This window comes from Hemiscyllium ocellatum, chromosome 17 (genome assembly GCF_020745735.1).
Source record: "Hemiscyllium ocellatum isolate sHemOce1 chromosome 17, sHemOce1.pat.X.cur, whole genome shotgun sequence".
Lineage (NCBI taxonomy): Eukaryota > Metazoa > Chordata > Chondrichthyes > Orectolobiformes > Hemiscylliidae > Hemiscyllium > Hemiscyllium ocellatum.
Window position 1 is genome coordinate 54,574,260 of NC_083417.1, and position 21,281 is coordinate 54,595,540.

Below are 21,281 nucleotides of genomic sequence, written 5' to 3' on the forward strand. Positions count from 1 at the left end.
GACTTTTTGTTCAGAACTTGACAGTCAGTATTTAAACCCTCTGTGTGCTTCACATAGAAGGAGTCAGTTGGAAGTTTAACATTAGGGTTCACTGTTTTATTCTAGTTCATTGTTTGGTTTTGTTTCCATTGTATGAGAAGCATTGTCCATGAATGTTCTGTATTGTTCTCGTTTACTTGGGCATTGTATTTTCTTTTACTTGTGAAGTTCTGGGTTTGTGGCTGGCTCAGTGTTTTGCTGTCTCCTGCTGTTGTTGGTACTTGGTTCAGTATGGGCATTTTAGGAGATTAGTGCAAATTCATATTATGCAGCAATATCCTTTGGTGAAGGAAACTTGCTGACCATACCCTGGCTCTTAATTGCTGTATGAATTGCCTTCATTAGCCATTCAGTTGCAACAAACTGAACCTGAAATGATTCAAATTGATAGTCTTCTGCCATTTTCTCAAAGGATGGACAGTCAATGCCAACCTTGTCAACAAAGCCAATGAATAAATTAAAGATCATCATCCTGAAATATATGCAAATAGTCATAGCTAATAAAATTATTTTAAAGTTAATATGTGGACATTGAGACTTCATGTTGCGACAAAAGTAATTTAAAGCAGGATGGCCCTGCAGTACACAAGCTGTATTACCATGTTACTATTGAGATGAAGAATATTGCTTGCACAACTGACTTTTCAATATTATCCTACAGATGAATTTCATCAACAAGAATAGCAATAAGACTGCACCAGAGAGGAATGTACATACTTCAACAGCGGACAGCCATCATCGCTCAAGGACCAATGGCTGGACCTGGCCACTGCATCCATATCAGATAATTTGTTGGGTCATTTGGCTGTTCTTTGTTATTGTTGTGTTTGGTATATTTATACCTCTTCTTCCATCTCATTGGGTACCAGCTGGCTACATTGTATCTTTTTTATATGGAAATGTAACACACTCTTATCTGTTTATGCACAGCTTATTCCAGAGATTGATATTTCTGACCAAATTGTTTGCACTGTGTCTAATTCAGGAAGTAGGAACACATTCTCCACAATTGTACAAATCATTTCTGCTCCAGTTATGTTAGGCCTTTGACAGTTTGCCCCTTGACATAAAAATCTAGTTCAGAAATGGGACAGAAAATTACACAGTTTATGTAAAGACAAGTAATACCAGATCAATATAAATTTTAAAATGAGAATGAATGCCAGGCCAAAGTGTGCAATGATCTGTCTTAGGAAGTCTTCCTTTATTAACTTGTGGAGGTTTAGCAAACTTTGGTATAGTGATGCACAACATAAATTATTAAAGGGAATGCAAGGGCGTTGTCACTGCAGGGTCCGAATGACTGAAGATTGCCATCTGCTGATATACGGAAACAAATGATCTTGGGCTCTGACCTGACTTTAAATTGTGTAATTTGTTTGTAACTTCAACAGTTTGTTTGCACCTGGTAGATGGATCCTAAAAATATAATAAAAGATCTATTTGTTGATGAAGAGCAAGGACTGATTTTGGTTTAGAATTAAAGGCAAAGTGGAGCCCATCTCTCAATGTTCGTTCATACCTGCAAATAGCTATTTTATATTATATTGTATTGCATTTCAACTTGCATACGAATCAACTTAGAAATTTACTCTGAAATGGAACCTGTTTATAAGCCGGGGGCTGCGTATGCAGTCAATTAAGTGCTACTTAAAATAAAGATGAAATTGCATAAACCTAATTTCCTAACTCATTCTATCCTACTTCTGAGTCACTGTCTGACACTGAGCCAGACAATTTGCAACCTTGGCATCTCAGCTCATCCTAGGTGAGCATCCAGCTTCATGTCCTCTTTATCACCAGGAGTGCCTATTTCCAGCTCTGTAACTTTGGACACCTGCCCAGTTTGCTCATCTGGTGAAATCTTAATCCATGAGTTTGTCATCTCAAAAGTTAATTTTTCTAGTTCTTTTCTAACTGACATTCACACCTTGCAAACATGAGTTCATCTAGACTGTATCCATTACCACTTTGTTTCCTGCCCAACATTGTTTCCTAGATGTGCAATACCTCAATTTTTTGTTTAGCATCCTCACCCAGTTTTCAAATTCTTCAGTGTTCTCAGGCACTCCAATTGTTGTAATCTACACCAGCCCTATGCCTATCCAAACCTTGTGCTCCTTCAGCCCTCACATCTTGGGCATGGATTTTTGTTGCATCGCTGTTGGAAACTGTATGCAGGTCTGAAATTTAAGCTCTGAAATTCCCTTCTTAAATCCTCTCTTTTAAGATAGTCCTTAAAACCATCAATTTTGGTCACTTTTTTCTAATACAAAAAAATTCAGATTTTGTTTGATAACCTACCTGTTAAGTATCTTGATGTTTTCCAATGTATTCAAATAACTTCGACAAGATGCCACATGGGAGACTGACTGAGAAGGTTAAAGCACATGGAAGTGTGAGAAACTTAATGAGATGGATCAGAAATTGGTTGAGTAATGGGATACAAAGGGTAGTAGTAGAAAACTTTGAGTGATAATGATCTAGATGAAAATGTGGAGGGAATGTTAAGCAAGTTTGCGGACAACACTGATTGATAGAGTGATTAATAGTGAAGAAGATGGTTGCAGGTTACAGGAAGGTGTGTTGGTCAGATGGGCAGAGCTGTGGAAGAAGTATTAATCCTTGATACATACAAAATGATGGACTTCGGAAGAAGAAACAAGATTAGGGATTATTTAATGAATGAAAGACACTGCATGGCTCAGAGGATAATTATTCACAGATCCCAGAAATCAGCAGAGCATGTGAATAGGATAGTTAAGGCAAATTGGACACTTGCTTTCATCAGTCATGGCATAGAGTATAAGAGTAAGGTGGTAATGTTGTAGTTAAACAGAGCATTGGTCAGGCCACGGCTGGAGTACTGTGTGGGGTTTTGGTGACCTCTCTGCAGGAAGGATGTGATAGCACTAGACAGGGTACAATGGGAAGTTCACCAGGATCTTGCCTGGGATGGAGTGATTGTGCTGTAAGAGAGATTTAGATAGGCTTGGATTGTTTTCTTTAGAGCAAAGAAGGCTGAGCGGCGATTATATAAAATTGAGAGAGGTGTGGATAGGGTGAGTAGGGAGCAGCTGTACCTTTTGGTAGAGGGGTCATTTCAGGAGAGGGCTTAGTTTTTAGAGTAAAGGGCAGGGGATTTGGGGATTTGAGAAAAAGTTTTCTCACTCAGAGGTCAATGGGAATCTGGAATTCACTGCTTGGGAAGATAGTAAAGACATGAAACCTTACACCCTTTGAGTACTTGAAGTACCATAACACTCAACTATATGGGGCAAGTGCAGGAAATTGAGATTAGCACACCTTTCGTTATTTGACGAAAGTGAGTATTGCAGATGCTGGAGATTAGAATCAAGAGTGTGGTGCTGAAAAAGCACAGCAGGTCAGGCAGTATCAGAGGAGCAGGAGAATCAACGTTTCGGGCAAAAGCCTGGTGAAGCCTCTACCAGTCTGTGTTAAGCACCAAATATGGTCTGAAGGAATGCCTGATCCCAATGGATGGAGCGAACAGGTGATAGATAATACGTAACTATGGGATAACATATAATTAATGTGTGAATGAAAGAAGAGAATCAATATTGCAGTTTTCTAAAAGATGGTGGAGAGAGGAGAGCCCGCCAATTTGAAGTGGGTGGATAGCAGCAGTCAGTTATCTGATTGTTTACACATTGTAAGAAACTGTTGAACAGAGTGAAAGAGTATGTTTGTCATGTTAATGCGCAAACAAAAAAGTGGAGACATTACTTATTCTCACTATTATTTTAATTGTTTGTTATTATTTCAGATTGATTTCTCTTAAAAAGTTAAGAGGAATTTGTTATCCTTTAATATGGTTGGAAGGAGTGCTGGCACCCTACTGGAATGAGGGAACAGATTGTGACTGCATTGTTTAAGAGTCAACTTGATTTGAATTGATTGTATAAATATAGTAACTAGGAGGAATTGGTGGGTTGAACTTTATGGAATGTGATTAATTGAACTAAAATTTTAACATAGGCATGTGGACTTGAAATCTATTTACCTACAGTTGTCTTTTGGAGTGTAACATGTTCCTACCTCCACCTCCTACTTCATTGACTTATCAGCATAGATGTGCCCTTGGCTGAAGAGAATGATTCTCAGCCGGGAAACCTGAGAATACTTTAAGGCTGAACCAAGTTGTTTCTAAGTGATTTCATGTTGACTTCATGTTTTATTTTTGGCATCAGTATAATTCTGATTGTCAATGATTTAGATTCTTAGTATTTTCTGTGAGCAGGTTGAAAGATTTGACAAAGTATGAAGGTCTCTGACAGACTTTACTGTGCATGCAGAAGTAGATGAGTTAAAGAGATCTGTTTGTGCTAAGGCAGCCTGGTGGCTGAAGGGTGTGGGATTACTTGCCCAGCTGTCTTTTCATAGTCGCTCTTGTAGTCATCTCATTAAATAAAATGACTAATTCCTGGTTGTCAGACTGATAAAAAGAGATTCACTGAGCATCATGCTTTGACATGTGCTGTAATTTTTATTTTTGCAGCATTCTTCATATGAATTCTACATACCAACCTAAAGCCCACAAAATGATTTTACAATTAGCCTATGCAATGCAGTAATTGGCTTAGTGCCTTTAAATTGGAATGCATTACCAGGGATATCAATTTTATTGGAACAATTTTACAGACATTCAAGTGTCATCTGTTTGGAAATTTAACTGATGTAAAAATGTTTTTCATGTTAAATAATGGTTGTATCTTTGATATTTTAAACAGTGATTCCTGCTTAAGTTAGCAACAGGCTGAAAACATTAAATTATAATGTTCTGCTTTACAAGTCATAAGTTGTCATCTTGAATAGTCATTCGAACTTCTACCTTACCTTTGTCTTATATTAAAAATGAACTTTCTTATTCTTTCGTGCCAATGTAAGCACTACTGGCAAGGTCAGCATTTGTTGCTCGTCCCTCTCGGAATCCAATTTTTCATTGTAAGATCACTGCAACATGTGAACATTTCATAATTTGTTTAATTCAGGAAGGAAGATTAGATAGTTGAATGCTGGTGATCAACTATTTCAAAGGTGCATATTGACAATACACTTTCCTTGTTTATCTTACCGTTACAATTAAGTTTATAATGAGAGATGATTTTATGAAATGTATTAATTGTTTGCTATATATGCAACAAATAAACACTTGGCTGACTGACAAAGTTCATTTGCGAATATGGTCAATCTGTCTTAATTGAAATAACCTTGTGAAATTCTGGATAGGTTTAGTGAGTAGTTTTACAAGTCAGACTGAGAATAGATGTAAGTACTTTTAAATGAATAATTTTGAAATGCAATCCATATTTGTAATTACATTTAATGAGTACTTTCACAAATCAGGTTGTGAATGTGTATATGTACTACTAAAATGAATAATTTTGAATGCAATCAACTTGTAGTTAAATGGCAAAATAAAATCGAGCATGAGAAGAAAGAACAAGAGCGTAGACTGATTAGTTCTTCAAGCTGGCTCATTGTTCAGGGCATTCATGTTTTACAGTCATTTTAAATTTAGCTACGTGGAATTCCTACCTTTTGAAACTGATTTTCTGTATTAATATTAATCTAAACAGAAAATTGCATTCTTCAAACATTTGGGTTTAAACATTTGCTTCCCTTTGTAATTAGTGTCCTAAATAAATTATGGGAATGTGCAAATTTGAGATGTGTGAAATTTGAGAATATGAATCCATCAGATTATTGTTAGTTACAGAGAAAAACAGACATTCTCCTATTCATTACTCAGCTGGTCTTTTATTTTGCAATTACTGCAACAAAAACGGGTCAATAAAGTGGTTAAAAGGACATATGGGACATTGGACTTTATTAGCCAAGGCAAATTGTTTAAGAGCAGGAAAGTTATGCTAGGACTGTATGACACGTTGGTTAGACCACAGCTAGAGTAGTGTTTGTAGTTCTGGAATCCACATTATAAGAGGGATGTGAAAGCAGTAGAGAGGGTACAGAGGAGATTTGCCAGGATGTTGCCTGGGCTAGAGAGTTTGTCATGAAGAGAAATTAGACTGACTGGCTTTGTTTTCTTTCAGCAGAGGAGAAGGAGAGAGGACACTATTGAGAGGTATCAAATTGAGGTGCATGGATAGGATAGACAGGAACTTTTCCCCTTGGTGGAGTGATCAATGACGAAGGGCCAATTTAAGGTAAAGGGCAGGGTGGAGGAAATGTGAAGAAAACCGTTTTCACCCAGAGGGTGGTGGAAATCTGGAACTCACTGCCCATCAGGGAGTGAGAGGCAGAACCCCTCATTATATCTAAATACTGTGCTTGTTAAATGTTCACTTGTGAGTCTAAGGCATACAAGACTATGGACCAAGTGTTGGAAAATTGGTTTAGAATGGTTAGGTGGTTGTTTTAACCAGTGTGGATACAATGGGCTGAAGGGCCTTTTTCAGTGCTGTAGATCTCCATGACTAAATAAATAATTGGTAGTTTGATCATTTAAAATGATAATGTATCTGTACTAGCAGAACCAATGTCTGTTAGTGAAATCAGGTCAAAGCAAATTGAAATCTGATGACGTAACATCTTGAAACTGCTTCATTATCCATGTCAGAATTATTTGTTATTTTAATCCACAGAAGTTTTAATGCAATATGAATTAAGTCTATCGTGTCTTTTGATAATTATGTATATTTAAATTACCCAGTGTCAATTCTGCTCAGATATTTCATGTAAATGGCAGCTAGTGTGAGTTGCAGATGGCTAAATGTATTGCTGTGTTGTTCAATATTCTATTTTGTATTAATAGTCACTATTATGTTTTATATGTCTCATTTGTTCAAAAATTGATATGTGATGAATTATAATGAAACTGTGGTGTCACTATCCATATTATCGAAAACTATTTAACCTTAACCCTCCTCAGTGGCTCGGTGTTATGTTTATTTGCAACCTGATTGTTCATTTGACTTCAGCCAGCATTGACCCCGCTGATAAGAACGTTCGAGCCAAGCAGTATAATAAGCCAATTCCAGTGTTTGACCGAAGCAAACGTAAACATGTTATTGAAAATCATCACTGCTATCTTTGTGACGTTGATGTGTAAGTATGCAAAATTAATCTAAGTTTGTGAGAAGATTTGTAGCTCGGGTGCTCGTTGTTGTGGTTCTGTTTGCCGAGCTGGGAATTTGTGTTGCAGACATTTCGTCCTCGTCTAGGTGACATCCTCAGTGTTTGGGAGCCTCCTGTGAAGCGCTTCTGTGATCTTTCCTCTGGCATTTGTAGTGGTTTGAATCTGCCGCTTCCTGTTGTCAGTTCCAGCTGTCTGTTGCAGTGGTCGGTATATTGGGTCCAGGTCGATGTGCTTATTGATTGAATCTGTGGATGAGTGAACAGAACAGACAGGGAATTCCTAGAGGCTTGCACTCATCCACAGATTCAATCAATAAGCACATCGACCTGGCCCCAATATACCGACCACTGCAATGGACAGCTGGAACTGACAACCGGAAGCAACAGATTCAAACCACCACAAATACCAGAGGAAAGATCACAGAAGCGCTTCACAGGAGTCTCCCAAGCACTGAGGATGTCGCCTAGACAGGGGACGAAACGTCTGCAACACAAATTCCCAGCTCGGCGAACATATGCATAAATATATTGTCAGACAGAATAATCTATTGTATACTTACTGACTGCAGTAGAAGCTGATGTTCTATACTATCCATTGCAAGCGTAATTGAATTGAACCAAACTGATTTCATGTTGACCCCTTCTGCCAGTATATCATCAATCTAAGCTCAATTTAAATATGTGATTAGAGCCAAAACCAGCCAGTAACCACAGTGACTCATCTTTGGAAAATAAATGACGGCAATTCCAGGCTAAAAAATAAAAATTAATGCAGTTTTAATTTTTGTAGCCATTTTGATATTTGAGCACAGACTAGGAAGGCTCTAGTTTTGACGTTAGGTGTGTGATATCAGCTGGGATGCATGAATGGCCTTGGCAACCCTTGTCTAGGAAGAGGGCCACTATGTCCTACTCCTGATAGTCACTCACTAACTCTTGTAAAGAGGATATTGAGTAATCAGGCTGGATGCTTAATGGTCCTTTCCATCATGCAAACAGTATAAAAGCTGTTCGTAAAGGTTTGAGTACATCACATTTAAATGTATAAAGTAGACATGAAAACATTTTTGACTATTAGTAGAAATTGTAGAACTTGTATTTAATTACTGTATGTTGGTAAGGTAAAACATATTCAGTTTTCATTTTCTAATGTCCTCTCCAAGGCCCGTCACAGTTGCCATCCTTCCCATTGGTATTGCTTCAGAAAGCATGTATTATTTAGTTTGATTCATCAAATCACAATATCTCCCTGTGACTTAAGTTTTGAAAAATATTGACCAAGTAACATTTTGTACAGTAGCTTCCTGTAGATGTTACATATAGATTTTGATTAAATCAATATGCTGATTTCTGATCTACTGACATTCTATTGGTTGACAGGTTTCCCACATCACAATCCGTTGGGTTTCTCCACTCGCTGCCATTATAATTTTGTCTATTGAATGCTTTCAAGTGCCTGTGTTCTTTATTTCTTGCTGTTCCAAGTGTGGATGAAGATATTCGTTGGTTTTGGTCAAGATAAACCTTGCTAGTCCTATAATGCACACTAATTAATCACTACTGACGAGTGTATTGATAGCTGCAGATTTTAATAGTTGAGAAAGGTAGTTTTGAATGAGGTACATACATGATTAAAGGCAAGAATTTGAAAGTATTCAATTATAAATAAACAGAATTAGAGCAATTAACAATATGAAGAGAATAGTTAGTCCATGAGCCCCATGCGAAGGACAGCAAAGGTAAACCAGGTTGTGAGATCTGTCCTTTTGTTGTGTGAAATGTGAAAACTGAAGTATTCTCTGCCTGAAGCTTTTGCATCACAATCTTTGCAAATGACAGGACGAGGAAGCAGATCCTGAATCCATTCTAAACCGAACAGGAATCAAAACCTGTGCTTTTGGCACCAATCTAATACCGACCAGCTGTTCAGCCAACTAAACTATCTGGCAAGCTGTTGTTTATGCTTATATTGTAGCATTTTAATGGAAGGCTAGTGGCCTTTCTTTGGAAAAATTCCAGAAATGCTTATTTTCAGAATCTGAGAACTGTAGATAATCACATTTTTTGCATTGTACTTTTTTTCAGAGGTTTGAAGTCCAAACACTGCAGTCAGTGTAACAAATGTGTAGCAGCATTTGATCATCACTGTAAATGGCTCAACAATTGCGTAGGGGGCAGGAATTACTGGTACGTCTGATTATTTTTGTGTTGTATGTTAATGCATTAATACATTGCTTTAATATGATAGTGTTAAAATTTATCTGGAATAGATTGAACTGTTACAGAACTGAATTACAAATATTGCATTAAACAATGTGCTTTTGTTTTATTTATCATGGGAAGTAGGCATTGCTGGCAGAACTAGTACTTATTGCTCATTCTTAATTACTCTTCAGTGATTGGTTGTAGAATATTTCAGATAATAGTTAACCATATGTCAGCTGGACCACATGACAATGGTGGTTTTAAACTCTGAGAGCGAAGGCTATTACTAAAATTAGTATTTCTTTCCAGATTTTATTATCAACTAAATTTAAATTCCCTAGTTCCCATGATGGGATTTGAACACCTGTTACCAAATTATTAGTCTGGGTCTTTGCATTTCTGTCATAATGCATCTACTATGCCATCATTCATGACGTGTAGAAGTTACAACCTTGTTCCCAAGATTAAATTGCACAGGAATTTTACTTGAAGTTTAAGAGTTTCTTTTTTAAAAAAATCTTGCATTTAGAAAGTGTATGACAATCTCAGGATTTCCTCAACTGCTTGACAGCCAATTAAATGGAGTCACTGTTATCATGTAGCACAAACAATTTGCACAAATTAAACTCCCACGACTGATGTGGCAAGAGTAGTTTATTTGGATTTTAGTACTGTAAAGCCTTTGACAAGGTTCCGCATGGGAGACTAATTAATAAAGTTGGGTCACATGGTATTCAGGGTGAGCTTGCCAATTGGATACATAATTGAGTTAATGGAGACAGAGTAATAGTGGAGGATTGCTTTTCTTACTGGAGGCATGTGACCAGTGGTGTACTGGGTCCAATTTTATTTGTTATTTATATAAATGATTTGGATGAGAATCTCAAAGCCTTGGTTAGTAAATTTGTGGACAATACCAAAATTAGTGGCATAGTAGATAGTGAAGTAGGTTTTCTAAGATTACAAAGGGATCTTGGTCAAATGGGTCAATGGGCTGAAAAATGGCAGATGGAGTTCAATCTGGATAAATGTGAGGTAGTGCATTTTGGTACAACAGACAAGGGTAGGGCTTATACAGTTATTGGTAGGGCCTTTGGTAGTGTTGTAGAACAGAAGGATCTAGGGGTGCAGGTACAAAATTTTTTTGAAGTTTGCAGTACGTAAGATAATGGTTGAAAAGATGTTTGGCATGCTGGCCTTCATTACTCAGTCCTTTTGAGTTTAGGAACTGGGAGGTCATGTTGAGGTTGTACAGAACGTTGGTGAGGCCTTTTCTGGAATACTGTGTCCAATTCTGGTTGTCCAGTTGTAGGAAGGGTATTATTAAGCTGGAGAGGGTTCTGAAGAGATTTACCAGGATCTTGCTGGGTGTGAAAGGTTTGAGTTAGAAAGAAAGGCTAGATAGGCTGGGACTTTTTTACTGGAGGGTAGGAGGTTGAGAGGTGACCCGATAGAAGTTTATAAAATAAGGAGATGTATAGATAAAGTTAATTATAGTTGTCTTTTCCCTAGGATGGGAAATATCAAGAGGAAGGGGCACATTTTTAAGATGACGAGAGAGATTTTAAAAAAAGACACGAGAGGCAAATTTTTTTATACAGGGGGTGGTTAGCGTGTGGAATGAGCGTCCGGAGGAAGTGGTTGATATGGATACAATTACAGCGATTTAAAAGACATTCTGATGGATACATGAATAGGAAAGGTTTGGAGGAATATGGACCAGGAACAGGTGGGTGGGACTAGTTTAGTTTGCGATTATGTCCGGCATGGTTGGACTAAAGGGTCTGTTTTGGTGCTGCATGACTATGATTCTATAATCAGTTTTTGAGATACTAATTTGGAGAAATAAGTACATGCCAGGATACTGGGGTAACTATTCTGCTCCGCTTCATGATAGTGTTGTGGGTTCTTCAACCTCCAAGGGCAGGTAGTACCTCAGTTTAATGCCTCATCAGGAAGATATCAATGAGTGCAGTACTCCATCAGTATTGCACTGCAAATGTTAACCTGGTTTTTATGCTCCATACTTGAGAGGTGTTTGTCTTGCTCTGCATCTCTGGGCTTTACAACATCAGTTTCCCTCATTGATTGGAATGATGGAATTCAGGTCTTTCTTGACAATTAGTCAGGAACGTGTGGTGGAAAATTTGTGTTTATATATTTAAAAAAATAGAATCCACATATTTGCACTGGAGGATTTAAAAGTTTTCTGCTTTTGGTATGCAATGTCAGAATGTGTAGAGGATGTCCAGGTCAGTTAACAATTAAAAATCACATGACACAAGGTTATAATCCAACAGGTTTAATTGGAAGCACTAGCTTTCGGAGTGCTGCTCCTTCATCAGGTGGTTGTGGAGTACACAATTGTAAGATGCAGAATTTATAGCAAAGGTTTACAGTGTGATGTATCTAAAATTATACGTTGAAAAATTCCTTGAGTCTTTACGTTTCTTATCTGTTAGCATGACCGTGTTAGTTTCACTTCTTTCATATGTAAATCACAAAACATTTTTTAAAAGTTACATTCTCAGGTTAACTGTAACAATTAGTGTCAGCCCAGATACTGTGTTGAAGGTGTTCGCCCCCTGTGTTCCCTGTCTGTGCCATAATGTTTAGACTGATTCTAATCTAAAATGAGTTAACGGAGTCTTACAGGGATTGATAAAGTTTTTGAGCAAAGTACAATGTAACTCTGCAAGTACAAATTCACCCCACAAATGTACGTGTGTGTGTCTGTCTGTGTGGGGTGTGTGTGTGCGCCTGAGCCTGAGCCTGGGGTGGGGGACTTGTTCGGCCGAATGACCTGTTTGCACACTGTAGGGATTCTGTGATACTGTGTGCACTCTCAAAGCAATGTAAACAATGCAGTAACCCCCATTTCATGGTTTTGATTTTTTCTATCTATCCATATTTCTTATCCTTTGTATTTCTCTCACTCAGGGAGCAGGTGAGCACTTCAGAAAAACACATTTGACCACAATCCTGAATTTGCACTCTGGGGGGATAAATCCCCAAAACAATGTCGATAATTTTAAATGACCAGTTACTATGATAAGTACCATTTTTAAAATTATGAAACTGCAGAGGTAGACATTAGAGCTTTTATTTTAGTTAAGAGGCCGAGCTAGAGAAAGACAAAAGCTAGGCCTCAAATTCTGATCACCAGAGAAATTCATGGGATCAGGAGCAACCTAAGGAGTTGGGTTTAATTAACATTAACTTTGGTTCACCTCTGGTTGATCATATCTTAAGCTGTCCTTTGTGAGATTCACATGAAAGTGGGCTGCCTTTTAGCCTGGATGCTGCTCCTCTTCTAACCTGCTTTGACAGAAAAAGCTGTAATGGCCTGTCTCTGATTGCCCCATCCCCAGCATTAGACTGTCATTCCTAAAGATGTTCATATGTGTCCATGCCCCTAGCCTCCATCAAAGCAGCAGCTTGGCTCTTTCATTCCTTCTCCCCAAGCAGTTTATCTGCCTCCAACCTTCCTCATCCGATTTCAGGCAATCACTGTTGCAGCTGCAGACCTTGGGCTGTACAAAGTCACTTGCGTTGCATAGTCTTACTGCTCCTGCCATCTCAGGATGGTTTTGTCCCATATTGGCTGCCAGTAAGTTTGCCAGTGACAAACCTGTGGTAAAGAACCAGCCTCTGATCAGAGGACCAGCTTCTTGCAAAATTTTCTAGCTACTCATGCCTGCATTTTGATTGAATCAGATAGAACTCCTTGGTGGTGGTGGGCTGTTCAGTTGGGCAAGCTTGCTCTTTACAGATGTCTATTTTATCACTGAATAGTATTGGAAAACCACAAACGAAAAATTCTGCAGTACTGTTATCAGGAAATTCCCAATTAAGGTGAGGACCTGAAATGTTAACGCTTTTATCTCTAGGAATGCTGCCAGACTACCTTTGTCATTTTCTATTTTTATTTCAGATTTCTAACATCCACAGTATTTTGCTTTTGGAACATTTAAATCTAGTCAATTGTCTATATAAATATCGGGATAACACATCTAACATAATGCTTTTGTTGCAGATCTTTGCATGATCTGACAGCTTTCAGGGCCCAAGCTCAATATGTCTCTTTTGCAGCCCATCCATTTTCAAGTGGATGGGAGTGCCAACCAGTACAGTGAGTGCCAACCAGTTGGGAGTGCCAACCAGCATAGTACCTTAATTAGTCAGTCATTTCCTACTGCTTGTCATGCTTTCTGATTTATTTCATTCAGTTATTCTGACCTTGTACCTGATTATCCCACTCATATTTGTATATCTGGAAAATAAGTTGTTCTTCCCATACGTTTTCATGAGTAATAATAAATCTCAAATTGGAATAAAAGAAACTTAACAAAAGGATCAATAAAATGAATAAGAACTAAGAATAATTTCCCCAGATGCTTGAGGTTCATGTATAAGGTGAAATTGAAGGATTTAAACTCGAGCAGGGTCATTGGAGTTTTTGGAAACCTCTCCTGTTGAGAAGTATGTGAATTTGCTGACACTGAAGATGTTGGCCATAACCGATGGAATGAGATTAACTATTGCATTCCCATTTTTATGAAATAATGGTGGTGGTAATATTAAGTACGAACCTAATGTGTACATTATTTTGGCCTCTAATTGAAGACAAGCATACACTTTTTTAAAGTAACTTGTCAGGTGAACTTTTCAGACACTGCATTGATAAGTACATTACAAACTGAGCTGACAACTCATTCTCCGTTTTGTTCTGGCATTTCATTGACCCATTGGGCACCAGTTGAGCAGTAAACCTAAAGTTCCTGTTGGTAATGATATTGTTAAATAAATTGGATAAAGGTTCAGTCACTTTCATCATGCTTTGTTGCTCGCTTCCTGTCGTCTTGCATTTCAGCATTAATATACTCGTGATATTTGTCCTGATTTTCCATCTGCTGTTTCTTCCTATAAACCAGATCCAACTTCTTTGACTTTGTTAACTTTCTTAGCAACCAATCCAGACCAAAACCACCTGCTCAGCTCACGATTTTGTCTGATGTCTCTAGTTGGGGCCTATTCTATCTGTCCATGACCTCTGACCACAGCATCTCTAGACTTTATGGTCACAGTCTCACTTGAGTTCTGCTTAATTCTTTTGGGCCCAGAACCATGCTATTTGTTTCACTCTGTTTCACATCTATAGATACAGTGAAAAATATTTAAAGTTTCTATTTTGAACATTTCAATAAATTTTATGTTACTAAATCAGTTCAGAAATCTGTTTGGAAACTGTAGTATATTTCAGTAGTTTTATTCAGCATCTTTGCCATTGAGGCCATAAATCTGAGCTGTACGTAGAAACATACGTTTTGCAGCATGTTGTATTTCTCATAGCCTGATGATATTGTGGAAAACAAGTATTTGATTTAAAAAAAGCCACAAAATATTTTTCTTTTGCAAAATCACTCTTTACCTATTTTCATTTCAACTGATAGAAGCTATTTCATTTTGTGGAGTTCACTAAAGATATCTGGTGACTGAAATTTCAGACTCTCAAAAAAGGATTTTGTGGTAGCATTAAGTAGGGACTTTTTATTCATTGATGGGACGTGGGCATGCTTAACTTTAATAGTCAGACTGTGTAGATAATGTTATTTTCAACTCTTGAAGATTGTTTTTGGAAGCTTTCAAAGTAGAAACTGTCAGGAACTCAATATCTAAACCTGGGCAATTTTTAAAATATGCAATGAATATTTTATATTTGTCTTATTGCTGTAGGATCTCCTGTTTCTCAATCTTTAGTAAAAATACATGATAATTCTTAATGCATTATGTTTAAGTAATATTTGCACCAGGCAGTGGCCATTAAGAGACATTTTACCCAGTGTCCCTTGACATTCAGTGGTGTTACCCTCACATGAAGCCTCCACTGTCAACATCCTGGGGGGATACCAAAACCAGAACCAAAAACTGAACTGAGCTCAACATATAAATAGAGTGTCATCAAGGGCAGGCTAGGAATGTTACAGTTGATAACTCATGTCCTACAAAGTCTGTTGATTATGTAGAAGGCACAAGTCATGATGGAATACTCCCCACTTGCCTGGATTGATGTAGCTCCAACAACACTGAAGCTCGACACCATCCAGGGCAAAGCAGCCTGCTTGAAAGGCACCGCGTCCACTCGCTTCACCACCGAATCTCAGTAGCTGCAGTGCTCAGTATCTACTAGATGCATTGCTGAAATTTGCTAAAGAATCATAACATTTCCCTCGAGAAGGACAAGGGCAGCAGATACATGAGAGCATCACTTGAGCAAGTTCCCTCAAAGTCTATCATGATACTGACTTGGAAATATATCGGTGTTCCTTCATTGCCATTGGGTGACAATCCTGGAATTCACTCCCTAATGCATTGTGGGTCTACGTACAGCGCATGAAGCCGGCTCACCACCACCTTCTCAAGGGTTGTTAAGGATGAGCGCTAAGTGCTGGCTGAGACAGATGCCCATCCCATGAGTTAATTTTAAAAAATTGTTTGCTGTTTAATTCCGTTTGTACCCTTTTTACATGGAGAACGATTATCAATTTGTTTTACGACTGTTGGAGTTGATGGAATTTTTGTGGAGCACTAAAATGTTATCGTAAATTGTTTAGCATCATGTTGTTCCAGATATTTCATAGCGTACAGGTATGAGTTTAATTTTTTGTTTCCTCATCTAGGCATTTCCTGAACTGTGTTATTTCTGCTGTCATTGGTATCCTGGTGGTTGTCTGTATTGCATCCTATGTGCTCATTGCATTCTTTGTTGATCCAAATATGCTTCGCACCAATCAGAAATTTGAAAGTAAGTTTACCTTTGGGATTTTAATTTTAGAAATTCCATGTGATCTGTGACTAATGCACTGTTCATATATTAATATATACAGGATTGCATTTTAATATTTCAGTCATTAACATGCATTTATCCAAACAAAAGCAGAATTTAATTCATTTGAAGTTTCTTGAAAAATTTGGATAAATATATGTTTGATATCTTACATTGCTGTTGGTATCACTATCTTATCATTCAGTTCCAGACAAGTGTCAGTAGACTCTACAGATGCGAGCAGACCTGTTGAGTTTCTCCAACTTTTGACTGATTTTGTTTTTGTTTCTCTGTTGAGTTGGCTGGTAAGAACTTGCCAGCAAATTACCTGAGTTTTCACATCTTTCAAAATGTTTGTGTGGACAGCGAGTGCCATTGTTTGAAATGTAGTATTTGAAATTGATTTTAAAACGTGGACTACCCCATCCCTAATTCTGTTGTTGAGCAGCTCCATTAGCATTTACGCTGGTGTGAATTCATAAGGAAAATAATGTAAGTCAGGTTTCAAATGCACTCTTATGTTGGGAGATACTTTAGAAAATTATAGTTGTATAATATTTTCCTTTAGAATCGGATATTCTATATTTGAATATATCACCATTTCAAATTGCATAATTCAAATAATCAATTAATTTACATTGAGGTTGTGTAGAAATATTGCCTTCATGGAGTTATTTGCAATGCTGAACTTGAACTTTAGATCATTTTAATATTTTGTACAAAATATGACTTTGAGTTAACTGCAATGGACTATAAACGTTGTGTGTTCTCTGCCTTTACTGACCTGGCCTTCAGGGTGGGATGATGCACCTCAGGTGCACGTTCGACCAAACAGCAGAAATAGCTCACTCAGTCTGTCAAGCCTGTTCCACCATTCAGCAAGATCATGGCTGATCTGATTATAAGTTCAGATCCATCTCCTCTAACCACTTATAATCTTTCATTGCCATAATTGGCAAGAAACTATTCATCTCTGTCTTTTAAAGACTTCAAAGATTCTGCTTTTTGTTTTGGTGGGGGGCGTGGGGCATAGGCATTACTAGCTGGTCAGCCAGCATTTATTGCCTGTTTCTAATTGTTTTAGAGAAGGTGGTGGTGAGCTGCCAACTTGAACCCCAGTCCCTCGACTATAGGTTGACGCACAATGTCCTTATGGAGGGAATTCCAGGATTTTTACTCAGCAGCAATGAAGGAATGGTGGTATGTTTCCAAGTCAGGATGGTGAGTGGTTTGGAAAGAAGACTTGCAGATAGCGGTGTGCCCATATATCTGCTGCCTTTGTCCTGGATAGTATCAAGCTTCATGAGTGTTGTTAGAGTTGCACCCAGCTGGGCAAGTGGGGACTATTCCATCACACTCCTGACTTATGCCTTGTAGATGGTGTTTGGGAGGGTTTGGGAATCAGGGCGTGAGTTACTCACTGCAGTATTCCAAGCCCCTGACCTGCTCTTGTAGCCACTATGTGTATGTAGCAAGTCCAGTTGAGTTTCTGGTCAATTTAACATCTAGGACGTTGCTAATGTGGGATTCAGTGATGCGAGAAAGTGAGGACTGCATGCTGGAGATCAAAGCCAAAAACTATGGTGCTGGAAAAGCACAGCTGGTCAGGCAGCATTGGTGAAGCAAGAGAGTCGACGGTTTTTGAGCATAAGCACTTCATCAGGAATATGGGGAGGGAGGGGAGCCCAGAAGGCCTAGAGGTAAATAGGAGGGGTGGGGGTGTGGCTTGCAGGAAGGTAGCTGGGAATGCAAGAGGTGGATGAAAGTGGGGGTGATGGGTCAGAGTGGAGGGTGGAGCAGATGAGTGGGAAGGGAGATGGACAGGTAGGACAGTTCAAGAGAGCGGTGCCGAGTTGGAGGGTGGATCTGGGATAAGATGGGGGGAAGGGGAGATGAGAAAAATGGTGAAGTCGATATTGATTTGTGTGGTTGGAGGGTCCCAAGGTGGAAGATGAGGCCATCTTCCTCCATTTGCCGTGGGTCTAGGATTTCGTGGTTGAGCAGGTCCAGGGCTTGCGTGTCATTGGAGGAGTGGGAGGGAGAACATTGAAGTGTTCAGCCACAGGGCAATGGGGTTATTTGGTGCGTGTGTCCTGGAGATGTTCTCTGAAATGTTCTGCAAGTTGGCATCCTGTCTCCCCAATGTAGACAAGACCACATTGAGAACAATGGGCACATTAGGTGAGGGATTCAGCGATGGTAACACCATTGAATGTCAAAGGGCAGTGGTGTTATTATCATTGCCTGACATTTGTGTGGTGCAAATGTGACACCTCCATGGATGTGGCAGGACTACAGAGCTTGGCTGTGATCTGTTGGTGTTGTGGGATCACTTAACTCTGTCACTTGTACTAATGCTGTTTGGCACTCAAATAATCCTATTTGGTAACTTTACCAGATTCATAGCTCATTTTTAGGTATTCCTGGTGCTGCTCCTTACATGCCCTCTTGCACTTTCTTGATCCCCTGCCTTGATGGCAATGGTGAGTGGGGGATGCGCCAGTCCATGATGTTACAGATTGTGTTGGAGGATAACTCTGTTGCTGTTGATGACCCACAGCACCTTTTGGATGCCCAGTGCTGAGTTGCTAGATCTGTTCAAAGTCTGGCCCATTTAGCAATGATAGTGCTACACAAAACCGTGGAAGGTATTCTCAGTATGAAGGTGGAACTTCATCTCCACGAGGATTGTGTGGTGATCACTCTCACCAATACTGTCACGGACAGATGCATCTGCAGCCGGCAGATTTGAGAGGATGAGGTCAAGTATGTTCTTTCCTCTTTCCAGATTCGGTCTAGCAGCAATGTGCAATAGGGTCCAGCCAGCTCAATCATTCGTGCTGCTGCTGAGCCGCTTGGTGGTGAATGTTGAAAATCTCCCACCCAAAATACATTCTACATTCTTGCCATCCTCTATTGTTTCTTTCAAATGATGTTCAACTTGGAGAAGTACTAATTCCTCAACCGAGAGTAGACGATATGTGATATTCAGCAGATATTCTTGCCCATGTTTAACTGGAAACCATGAGATTTCATTGGGGTCCAGAGTCAATGTTGAGGCCTTCCTCGGCAACTCCCTCCTGTCAGCACACCATTGCTGGGGGTCTGTGTACTGATTGGAATGAATTGGCCAGGTTAACTAAGATCCTTGACTGAAGCTGTTAATTGGGCCAGTCAGGGACCCCTGGCTGAGCGAGATAAACAGGAGTCTCAGAGAGTCTCGTCATTCTAGGGTCTGGTTCTGAGCTAGCTGGTCAGAGTCCATGTACTATGTACGTGTAAATAAAAGGTGACTTGGTGCCAACTTCTCTGCAATGATTTCAGCCTGTCCTGCCAGTGGGATAGGATGTAGCCATGAAGGTGGCGGAGGAGTCTGAGACATTGTCTGTAATGAATGATTCAATGAGTACAACTGTGTCAGATTGTTGCTTGACTAGTTTGAGACAGTTCTCGCAATTTTGGCACTAACCCCCAGATGTTACTCTGGATGACTTTGCAAGATCTACAGGACCGTGTATGTCCTATTGTTTCCTGTGTCTAGGTCAATGCCAGGTGGTCCTTTTTTTTGTGTAAAAAATGAGGTCTGCAGATGCTGGAGATCACAGTTGAAAATGTGTTGCTGGTTAAAGCACAGCAGGCCAGGCAGCATCTCAGGAATAGGGAATTCGACGTTTCGAGCATAAGCCCTTCATCAGGAATTCCTGATGAAGGGCTTATGCTCGAAACGTCGAATTCCCTATTCCTGAGATGCTGCCTGGCCTGCTGTGCTTTAACCAGCAACACATTTTCACCTTTTTTTTGTAGAAACATTGGTGCTACAACTGAGTGGCTTGCTAGGCTGGTCAGAGGGCAGTTGAGAGTCAACCACATTGCTGTGGCTCTGGAGTCACATGTAAGCCAGTCCAGGTGAGGATGGCACATTTCCTTTCCAAAGACTCATGACCCTTGTGAAAAAAGTATTTTGTCTCATCTCTGTTTTAAATTGCTAACCCCTTATTTTTCTCCCAAAAGTGGAAGCATCCTCGCCGCATCTATCCTCTTAGGATTCCTTAGATCATCTTTATTTCAACGAAGGGGCTTCTAACTCTTCTAAACTCCAGCAGATACAAGCCAAGCTCATCCAACTTTCCCTTAAAAGATGAACCTGACCATTCCAGATATTAGTCTTGTCAACCATTTCTTAGCAGCAGCTAATGGAATTGCCCCCTTCTTTAAATAATTTGGCCAATGGTGTACATAGCAGTCCGAATGTGGTCTCACCAATTCCCTGTGTAACCGAAGCATAACCTCCCTATTTTTTATATTAAATTCCCCCGCTCTAAACAATAACATTCTATTACTTTCCTCATTAGTTGCTATACCTGCATAACCAGCCTTTTGTGATTTGTGCCTCTTTGGAACTGAATAATAAGATAATGATCCCCAAATCAACAAATGCTATTATACATACATTTATTCAAATTTTTTTCAAGAAACCTCAAGTGAATTAAATTCTGCTTCTGTTTGGATAAAGATTATTAAACTGAAATATTAAGATGTAATCCTGTATGTACTAATAAGGCGGGACCCTCTGCATCTCCGAGCTCTGCAATCTCTAAAAATTTAGATTATATGCTTTCTTGATTCTCCCTGCCAAAATTAACAATTTCACATTTTCTTATCTCTCTCAGATCTTTGGTGAAGCATATGTCGTTTTATAACCTTGTCATTGCAGATGAAGTATAGTGTGGCCAAATGTGAGATTACCCACTTTGATAGCAAAAAGAGAAAGGCACATATTGTCTGAATGGCAATAGGTTGGGATGGTTGCAAAGAGAGCTGCATGTCCTTGTATATTAGTCACTGAAAGGAAGCATGTAGATAAAGAAAGTAAATGTTACGTAGGCTGTCAGGGTATGAGGATTCGAGTACAGGAACAAGGATGTTTTGCTACAATTCTTCAAAATGCAGCCTTGCACCTGGAGTGGTGTGTGCACTTTTGGTCTCCTTATCTGATGAAGGACGTTCCAGCTATGGAGAGAGTGCAGCAGAGATTTGCCAGACTTGTTCCTGGGATGACAGAACTGACACACATGAAATGAGACTGGATCAG

General features: G+C 39.2%; 1 protein-coding gene across 2 annotated transcripts in view; it reads left to right on the forward strand.

The window, feature by feature from the left end:
- zdhhc1 (zinc finger DHHC-type containing 1) overlaps nt 1-21,281 on the forward strand; it is a 57,069-nt gene that overhangs the window by 11,694 nt on the left and 24,094 nt on the right. For both annotated transcript variants that reach the window (XM_060837763.1, XM_060837764.1), the window contains exons 2-5: nt 701-919; nt 6,953-7,128; nt 9,244-9,345; nt 16,044-16,168. In XM_060837763.1, coding sequence (XP_060693746.1) covers nt 701-919; nt 6,953-7,128; nt 9,244-9,345; nt 16,044-16,168 — 622 coding nt within the window. The remainder of the gene's footprint in view (nt 1-700; nt 920-6,952; nt 7,129-9,243; nt 9,346-16,043; nt 16,169-21,281) is intronic.